Source organism: Melanaphis sacchari, unplaced genomic scaffold (genome assembly GCF_002803265.2).
Source record: "Melanaphis sacchari strain LSU unplaced genomic scaffold, SCAv2.0 Contig0_pilon_pilon, whole genome shotgun sequence".
NCBI classification, from domain to species: Eukaryota; Metazoa; Arthropoda; class Insecta; order Hemiptera; family Aphididae; genus Melanaphis; species Melanaphis sacchari.
In genome coordinates, this window is record NW_020270366.1 from 13,609,605 (window position 1) to 13,620,244 (window position 10,640).

At 23.3% G+C, this 10,640-nt stretch overlaps 1 protein-coding gene across 1 annotated transcript; it reads right to left on the reverse strand.

The window, feature by feature from the left end:
* Nucleotides 1-531: 531 nt before the first annotated feature.
* LOC112591803 (acyl-CoA synthetase short-chain family member 3, mitochondrial) lies at nucleotides 532-8,457 on the reverse strand. The gene is made up of 14 exons (XM_025335736.1): nucleotides 8,301-8,457; nucleotides 8,063-8,213; nucleotides 5,946-6,090; nucleotides 5,737-5,881; nucleotides 4,701-4,797; nucleotides 4,413-4,624; nucleotides 3,612-3,840; nucleotides 3,157-3,267; nucleotides 3,016-3,088; nucleotides 2,217-2,343; nucleotides 1,902-2,047; nucleotides 1,600-1,822; nucleotides 1,359-1,534; nucleotides 532-769 (listed from the first exon to the last, which is right to left on the reverse strand). Exons 1-14 carry the CDS (start codon nucleotides 8,389-8,391, stop codon nucleotides 665-667), a joined length of 2,031 nt encoding a protein of 676 aa, XP_025191521.1. The 5' UTR covers nucleotides 8,392-8,457; the 3' UTR covers nucleotides 532-664.
* Nucleotides 8,458-10,640: the final 2,183 nt, after the last annotated feature.

A 10,640-nucleotide genomic window follows, 5' to 3' on the forward strand; every position in this document is an offset into this window, starting at 1 on the left:
ATTTAATTATTATTTTAATTCACCACATAAACTTAAATTAAATTATGAAAAAACACATTCGTAATTGATTATATTATATATATATGCATTAATAAATCATGGTTTTAAATACAAATTTGGATAATAATAGTGTAACATGTAAATTATCTAATGTAACGATATAATTAGTAATGAATATGTATTAAGATTTTAATAAATATTTAAAGAAAATTATTAAATGCAATATAGTTTTAATAAATTGTATTTTATAACTAAAAGTTAATCTGAAAGATTATACATTAAGACTCAATTTTCATTAAAATATATGTAAATCATGTAGTGTTATTAAATATTAAGTAATTAATTAAGAATTAATTATTTTTTCATATTGTTTTTAATTACTGATCTTCCTTAAATTTACACTAATTTGAATAAATAAGTTATAACATAATTCTTTATGTACTATGATGAAAATATTATATACATGTATATTATGCAATATTTAATAGCTAATTTTTTACTACAAATTAATATCAATTAAAAATAATAATTTGTTGACTTTATTTATATAGTTTATTTTTTAACACATTTTAAGAACATGTCACTGTACCTACTATCAAAAAATCAAGTAAAAATTTAAGTTAAAAAATAAATTAAATTTCACATATTTGTTAAAAATGCTTTGTTATTTTTCAATTTCAGGGTCTGGAGCATTTTTAGCATAACCAAGTTTTTGTAACACCTGTTTGATGCCCATATAAACTGAAGGATCTTCTATCGTACCTGATATCTGAAACAATATGTAAATTTTGGTATATTATAATACATAGACAACATCAATGTCGTATTTACTGGTAGTATGGTGAATTTTATTGGTAATAATTTTTTGCATTTTATTACACCGATAACAGTTAGAATATCAAATCTTAAAATTTAAATAAATATGTGAATGCTATTTATATTTTTTTAATTTTAAAATAATTAGAAATGAACTTGTTTTCATATATATTATTAGACATTATTTGTATTATATTATATTGTTATGTCATAATTATAAAAATGTGATTCTTTTTATCGTAAAATGTTTTAAAAAATATTACTAAACAAAGTTATATTTAATTTTTTGATATTGGTCATATTTCTTAAAATGTTTTTAAGTGCTATGATTTTTTGGTTTCAGATACTTTCACGTTTGATTAAACCGTTTTGCAAATAATTTTAAGGGAAATTATTACGAGTTGTAATTTTATATACTGGATTAATACTTTTATATAAATATTTAGAGTATCATGATATATTATGTTAGTATAATAGTTTCTAATTACTGGTATACCTAATATAATTTTTTATAATATGTAAGTATTAAATTATTGACTTACAATCACTTTTTTTCCACTAGCTAAATTTGATAATGATTTCCTAGCCGTTTTTCCTGATCGCGTTCTTGGTAAGCCTTGCACAGGTGCACATAAATGAAACGACGCAATTGGTCCAATTAAATCTCGAACATTTTGTACGATTTCATTATTAATATCTTCTTCTTCTCTACTGCAATCTAATTTTGTTATGCTTAACTTATAGACATTTAAAAAATATTATAAATAAAAATGATAAACTAACTTTTATTTTTAATATAAAGACATAAAGGTATTTCTCCTTTCGTAGTCTCTGGGACGCCAAATACAGCTGCATCGCCAACGTCTGGATGAGATAAGATTACGTCTTCTAATGCAGAAGTTGACAACCGATGTCCAGCTACATTAATAACATCGTCATCTCTGGCTGTAACGTAAATATAACCATTTTCATCGGTGTAGCCAGCATCCATTGTATCATAATAACCCTGATGTAATATTTCACAGTATTAGTCATACATTTTTGTAAATTTACAATGATTTGATTTAAAATTTGTTTAGTTTTACAATGAAGTTATTGAAATATGTATTAATAAATCGTTCTGGAGCTTTGTACAAGCATGTCATGACTCCTGGCGGTAATGGAAGTTTGACCACAATTCGACCCAATTCCAATAACTGACACGGGCTACCGTCTTCTTTTAAAATTCTCACTAAAATTATAATTAATTATAGTCATTAATTTTTCCGCGCAAGTAGAATTTGCAGTATTTGTATTTGTACATTCTATCAAAATCAAAAATTATTATATTTCATGTTATTTCAATAAATTTGTAAATAAATAAATTCTATAAATTGACCACCTATATTCTAAAAAGTTACCATCATATCCAGGGAACGGCATTCCAGCAGAAAACATAGGAGGTTTTAGATTATGTCCAAATCCCAGACAACTAGCTGTAATTGAATGACCAGTTTCAGTTTGCCACCAGTGATTCAAAACAGGTACCTAATCAAATAAATTAAACTTAAAAATTGTATTTGATAACTAATCCATATTATATATTCGGGGAGACTCATTTAATGTAATATTCTTTATTATTTTTAAATACACTAACATCTTTGAAAATATTTCTTACGCAAAATTTTAAATCATGACATAACAACATTTTTGGAAAAAAAAAATAATTTTTAAAGTTTCCTCTTTTTAAGTTTTTATAATAAACATTTTAATCTCATATTCCAAAACAAAATATTATTAGAAGTATTTCAATTTATAAAAATTTAATTTTTGAAAAACAATTTATTAGTTATAACTTTGTAAGTATTTAAAGTTTAGAATGTTTAGATAATCACTTTCATCTTCTAAAGCATGGAAAAACATTTTAATGGCATCCCTATACTATCTCACTCTGTTTGTTTAAAGGTTAAATACTTATGACTTAATTACTCGTGTTCAAAGTTAAACTTTTTATGTATCAAATAACTGTAAAAAATATTCTACTTTGGGATTTATTAAAAATACATGTAGTCATCAAAAAAAAGTAAAAATTAAAAAATGTTAACGATTTAAAATTATCTAATAAAAGCATTTTCAAAACCGTTTATAATTTTAGTTAATAATAAGTATCTTACGTGAAATGTATAATTTTATAGATAAAATTTTTATTTTTAAACCTACATTCAGAGCTTTTCCAGCCCAAGTCAATGTTTCATGATCACAATGTTCTCCAGCTACAAATAAAGTTCTTAGCCTAAAATAAAAAATATTTTAATTTATAAATTAATTTATTATATTATATCATATTATGCTACGACTTACGATTTAGTGTTGTATTTACTACCAAATTCCAAAACTGGATCTTCTCTTTTGATGACCCTTAAAGCAGTCGGTGCCGTAAACAGTCCATTCACTTTATGGTCTTGGATAACTCTATGATGATAAATTTGTTCATAATACACAAGTTACACACGTACGTATTTTACATTAAAATTGTATGTTATGAAAATAGAATCAATGATATAATAGTATAATATTAATAATAATAATAATAATTTGAGTTTTCTGTCATACATCCATGTATCATTTAAATAACTAAAATGCTAGGGAATATTTCTGTAATAGCATTAATTCATAAAAGTATGCGATTAATAAATCCTACAAAATCTTAGCATTAATTATGGGTTTTCAATGATTATTAAACAATACAGTAACCATTTTTTTGATGTAGGTATTTTAACTAATTTAAATTATTTCTAAAATCAAATACTATTTACCTAAAATATTGTCCAGGATCAGGTGTCCTATCTGGTTTACCTTCATACATAACTGATGTGATTCCAGCGCAAAGTGGGCCATAACATATGTACGAATGTCCTACTACCCAACCCATGTCAGAAGCAGTCCACCAAACATCATCTTCTGTCATACCATAAATGCAGCTCATTGTCCAACATAATGTAGCAATATGTCCTCCAGTTGGTCTAACGATTCCTTTTGGTTTATCTAAATATTAAATGTGTTTAAGTATTATGCTAAAAATAACATAAAGTATTTATAATACCTATTATATTATGCCTTAATTAAAAATGTGTCAAGTAAATCATTGACCATTTTATTAAAATGTTTGACTTTATTTTCACTTATAAGTATACAAATAAGATATATACATTGAAACAGTATAAATTAAACGTATATACTATTTTTTTTTTTTTTAAAACAATTGTAAAAATAAAATCCTTTATTATTTTCTATATGCGTGGATAAAATCTAAATCAGATTTAGAAAAGTACAACATAAAATTTTAAAAATTCAAATATTTTATATCCTATCAATATTTTTAATTTACTAAATTATATATATACACATGTTTTAATTAAAACGATTTTTCCAATAATTTTACTAATATATTTAAATAGTAAAATGCAATACAAATAATGTAATACAAAATGTATTAATAAGAAAAAAATTGTTTTAAAAACTAAAAATATTTATACATAATATATTTTATTTTATTAATGTATTTAGTATTTTTATTTTTATTATTTTACACTACTTAGAAAATAATTTGCACGCACCCGTGGTACCAGATGTATATAGTATATAAAGAGGATGATTTGCTTCCACGGGCACACATTGATGATGTTTAGCTGTTGACAATGCATCTGACCAAAGTATATCAATCCCTGGAGTTAATGGAGAAGGTTCCATGTTTAGTCTTTGGTATATAATACAATGTTTTGGTTTTTCTGTCACCCGGTCTAGAGCAGTATTTAAAATATCTTTGTACCTAGATTTAAAACCACAACATGAACCATTTTTGTTAACCATTTTATTTAGTAGGATAATTTTTTTCTTTGAAATACCTTACTATTTTGTTCGGTTCAATTCCACAATTTGCAGCTATTATAACCTTAGGCGTAGCATGATTGATACGCGCACAAAGTTCACGAGCTGCAAAACCTGAGAAATGTTAAGCATTTTTTAATAATAACTAAGTGTATATTAAATTACTTACTAATAAAATTAATTGTTTCAAAATTTTCTAAAAATCCACTAAATTACAATAACCATATTATTATAGAGACTAGGGCTACATATTTGAGTTCATTTTTATTTTATAAGAACATTTTTCTATTTTTGTGTTTCATAAGATCTCTTTAGTCTTAATATTACCTGCAACTAATAAATACGAAGCTAGCTAGAATATTTTATCATTAAAAATGTCACTAAAGAATTTTTTCCGAATACCATCGATCGTGATTTTAATTATCTACTGACTACTCAATTGTTCGATAGTCAGAATGTGTTATATTTTGTATACATTATTATAATTAGTTAAAATATAAATATATCATATATAATTTTTCTATCATTTATAAATATTCATATCAATAATATAAATCAATTTACGTATACACTAACCTTAATATTATTTTTTTATATTTTTTTTAAGTCCAATTGTTTTTTTTGAAAACTTTATTTATAAATGCAAAATGTTGTCTATTGGCGTTAAAAATTAATTTAAATATATATTTTTTATCATAAAGCATAAAAACTCTTTAAACTACATCATTTATAATTTTATAAAATATGTACATTTTTAACATTTAACATTTCAGTAAAGACTAAACATCTATGCATATTTATAATTAATATTATATTAAAATACTTGTATTGAAAATTATTAGAAAATATACCATAAAATACTATTTAAAATTTAAAGATAGTATACCAAACAAACAAACAACTTAATATTTTAAATTATACATAGTTTTGAATTGTATTATCGTATTTACTTAAAAATTAAAAATGTAAGTAAAATAAAAAGTTTGTTTGTTAAATTTATTTTAGATTTATGTGGAGGTAAGGAAGTTAATCATTATCATAGTATAACCATACCTCCAAAAACTACAGAATGAACGGCTCCAATTCGAACCACAGCTAACATTGAAATTATAGCTTCAGGTATAAGAGGCATATAAATCAAAATACGATCACCTTTAACGACACCTAGATTTACCAAAGCACCCGCTAACAATGATACCTAAAAAATAAAACATAGAAAAATTTTATATTTATATAATTGAATTTTATCTTTTAGTACAAACTTTTTCATATAGATCTTCATACGTAATTTTTGTCACAGATTTAGTCACAGGGCTATCATGGATTAAGGCAACTTTTTTACCTTTACCTGCCTTAATATGACGATCGACTGCATTGTAACACGCATTTATTTGTCCTCCGACAAACCTAAAATTAATGGAAAGTAATAACTTTTTCTTTAATTTATATATAGTTATTGAAATAATCTACCTAATTCGTAGTTTTAAACCATTAAATAAATAACTGTATAATTATGTTTATAGTCTATAAATAGACATATTTACATATTTAGGGGATGATATACTTAATATTCTATGCTACCGGTTTAAAATTGATACCTATACTGACTGAAATCATAGTACAGAACGGAAAACCACTGTATTACTTACTCTTTTATAACAAAAAATAAAAATAAAAATAATAAAAACCTTTTTCAGATTCCCGTTAATAGCTGATTAATGTTATCGAACTAATTTATTTTTAAATAAGCCATTGCTTTGTGAATATAATTCTCAATTTACTGGCATGTTCACTTTACAATTATACATATAATTTATAATATATACTTAATAAGTAAAGAAGGTATATAACAGTAAATATATATTACAACTAATTTTTTAATTACGAGTATGTATCAACCTACTTAATGTTTACATAACTGTTGGTTGAGTATATGTTATACATGACATATATTGTCTAAAAATAAATTCTCCTTTAACTAATATTATAAGAATGTAATTATTTAGCTATTTAATTGCCGATTACAAATATAAATGGAACAAAATATAAAAATCACTTCTAATTAAATTTATAAAAAAAATATTTTGTGATCATACCAATCCATATCATGGAAACTTATTTCTATGACAATTGAGGACACGTATCTAAATTTTTTTTCAGAATACTAAGAATTCTTTTTTAAATATTTGATTTATCATTTATTTCTAATTTAATGTTACATTGTTACAATACATGGTTAACTACCTACTCTTTTACCCTTTGCTGAAGTGAACGACAGGAGATGAGTGCATGACTTCTAATTTATAATGACTACATTCTGTAGTTTTTTTTATTTTCTCTTATAACACTTTGGCACTCACATTATAATTTAAAGGAATATATATTATATTTATACCAAAAGTAAATATATAATAAAACTGTTAAACTATACAGTAGATACAACAATATTCATAAACAGCATATAACACCAAAAAACTTTATATAATTATAAACATTATGTATAATTTGACACGCCATTAAGTTTTTCACTCCTTTTAATCACGTGAGATCAAAATGATTTAAACCTGATACCAAAACTCAAACAAATTTTAACTTAAAAAATTAACCCACTCTGAATTTCTATAAAAATTTACAACTCAAAAATGAAAAAAAAATCAAACTAAAATAATAGAATATTTTAAAAGGTTTTTTAGAGTAGTCATTAAATATAGTCCTTGAAGAAGTATGGAGTGAAGAGGCCACCCATTGGTGATACTTTGTGATCAAATAATTGTTATAAAAAAAAATTAAATACTTTCAACTCTGGCTTATTAAATAAAAATATTAAATAATTAATTATAATATTAAATTATACTAAAATATAAAATTATTATAAATTCGTATTCAACAATTAATCTACAGGTGTTGTGAATCATTTACGACTAACTTATACGGTTAATATTATCATAATTTATAATCAATTATTTTCATATTTCATTTTAAAACTGTAGTAAATGTGTTTACAACATTAACTAAAAAATATGTTTATATTTTTCATTAAATTAACATGGTTAGAGTAGTGCTATTAAAACACACAGACTGAGAATCACTGGTTTAGATAATAATGTTATTGTTATAATTTTGAAATTCTACATTTTTTTAATTTATAATTTATATACATATATATATATATATATATATATATATATGTATATATGTATAAAACTATAATGTACCATTATTATACTCATAATTATTATCATATAGTGTATAATTTTGTAAACTATAAAAGATAAATTTTTAATTATTTTTCTATGAAAGATATTTACAAGAACAAGATAAATATCTTGTATTTAATCTGTAGCACGTGATAAAATAATTAAACTGTTTTAATATTTACCAATCAGTCAGAGGTTGAGCACTATTGTCTAAAACTTTATCCCAGGGCTTATACCAATCGACTACGGTGCCAACTTCAGCCCAAAAACCTTCAGGGTCTTCTAAAGATCGACGGTATGCTTCTTCATAATTTGTAGTTGTACATGTATTTACTAAAATAACGAAAAATAATTGTACATTCCTAATACAACAATTAAGTACTTAATACAACAGTTATAGTAAAGGAATAAAATAATTACCATTTTGATTTACACGGAGTGATTTGTTTTGATTTGATACCATATTGTTGTCTACGTAATTATTGTAAACTGAATTAGTTGAAATATCCATAATAATAGAGAATGAAATTTGTAAAGTTTATGCAAAAAATAATTTAAAAATATAATATATGTATATATATACTAAACAATAAAAATAACAAAACACAGAAACAAAATGTAAGTTATTACTTCAACATATAAATAAATACACAAAATTTAACAAAATAAGACACTGCTGCCGGTAATTAGAATTAATTTTCTTTATTACACCCACAACTGTTTTTATTTAAAATAAATAATTAACATTAGAATTTTAAACAAACACATTGAAATTAAAAAAAAAAAAGTCGATACTAAAATGATTTGAAATGCGGTGTCTAAAGCTTAGACAGTGCTGTTCGATTAACGACCTTTGTTTAGTTTAATTATTTATAAGTATATGCAGATTAATTCAAATTTGTAATAGACTATTAATACCATGTATATAATTTCATTGATGAGTTAATATTTATATCAATTTTTATTATCATTGTGCGAAATAAAAAATACTTAAAAAAAAATTACGTAAGTATTAAGTTTTTTTTTCAATTTAATTTCATTAAATAAACGTAGAATATTTAAAATTAAAATATATCTTTTTCCATTTATCAATTACAAATTTTCACGGAAAATTTATTTAGCTGTAGAACTATTACATCTTATATCAATAAAATCATGTTTCTTCTTAGTTTTACGTTTAAACCAAATAGTTTATTCCCAATTAAGTGACTGCCAACAACAATTACTATAGGTTTATATATTTGTTATGATAAATATTTAATAATTTCATTTTTTTAATTTGTTATTTTAATCAAGTTATAACACCATGTTCAGAAATTTTTCCAAATTAACTCGATGCAAAATTATACGTGTAATACAAATGTCCCCATTTGTAATTATAATTCAAACAATCAAACTCACATCCTGGTATTGTTTTTGCCCTATGACATATCTACTGCCATACATGATGTATATTATGTCATAAAGTTTAAATACAAAAAACTTTTTTTTTTAAAGAAATCTTATATTCATTGTTATTATTTATATCTTCTTCGAATAATATATATGTATATGTGTGTATAACACAACGATAAAATTGATTATTTTATGTCAATGAGTTTTATTAGATTTTTTTGTTTTGTAATTGTTTTACGTCAGTATAGCGTATTAAATAAAATTATATACAAATATAAAATTATTTGAAGTGGCTTTTTTTCAAATTTTTATTCAAAAAAAATATTATATGTACATAATTATATTGTATTTATATGTGTAAAATATGTCATGCTAAGTAAAACTATACAAGATTTTATCTTTTTTGTGAATAAGTAGGGATATTATTAATTCAAAGTCCTCTTATTGATTTGTTATAATAAACCTGAAATTACCAATGTCAATATAGGTATATTCATTTTAATGTTCTATTCTGTATTAAATCAATTATAAAGTTCAAAAAAATTATAGAGGTACATTATAGTTACAAAATTAAAATATACAATGTTTCTTGTTTCTAGGCGTAGAATTATCAAATATTAACTAGTATTGTTATTATTCAAGTGTTTATTGTGTGCACCAGTGGCGCCAAGGTTCATTATCTAAATTATAATACAAAATTTTAAAATCAATACAGACATCCGTCATCACACTTCCAAATTATTTCTTTATATTTTATTTATTAATGATATAAATTAAATTTGACGTAGGTACCCAAATTACGTAAATTATTATTTTCCTTTTACAAATTCGTTTCAAATATCCTTTTCGAAATTCACGATGGTTGCTTTATTTTTTACTTTTGTTACTGAATTTTTAGTATCGATTTTGTGTTAACGTGTTCTAATATTTTGATTTATTTTCAACTTAATCACAGTTTAAAATAGTGTACATGACGATACTGTTAGTTTATTACGAAATTGCATTATAGCAATACAAAATGAAAATCTATGTTAATTGTTTCAGTGCTATGTTACGCTTAGATTTAAGTCAGCTTACACATTTATAAATTTTTTTTTAAAGTTAACGTGTTTTAACTTTTAAAGAAAAAAACAGAAGATAATAACGTTGAAGTCAAAGGTGTTATATTATATTAGATATAAACACGTTCATTAATCAAAAAAGGAGGTGATTAATTCAAACATATTTTTAACTCATAATTACCTCAAAATCTATTTTGTTTAAATAACTTTCATTGAAAACCTTTAAAAAAATAAGTAATGGAGTTGGTGAAAATTAAGGAGACTTTTTACCCCCCCCCCCCACCAAAAAAATTACATCAAGCCC

Bases quoted from the DNA above. Each gene is read 5' to 3' on its own strand.
- LOC112591803 (XM_025335736.1), bottom strand. From the start codon at position 8,391: ATGGATATTTCAACTAATTCAGTTTACAATAATTACGTAGACAACAAT. The intron at 8,214-8,300 runs GTAATTATTTTA...TCGTTATTTTAG, and splicing joins ACTCCGTGTAAATCAAAATG to TAAATACATGTACAACTACA. The intron at 5,882-5,945 runs GTTTGTACTAAA...TTTATTTTTTAG, and splicing joins ATGAAGATCTATATGAAAAA to GTATCATTGTTAGCGGGTGC.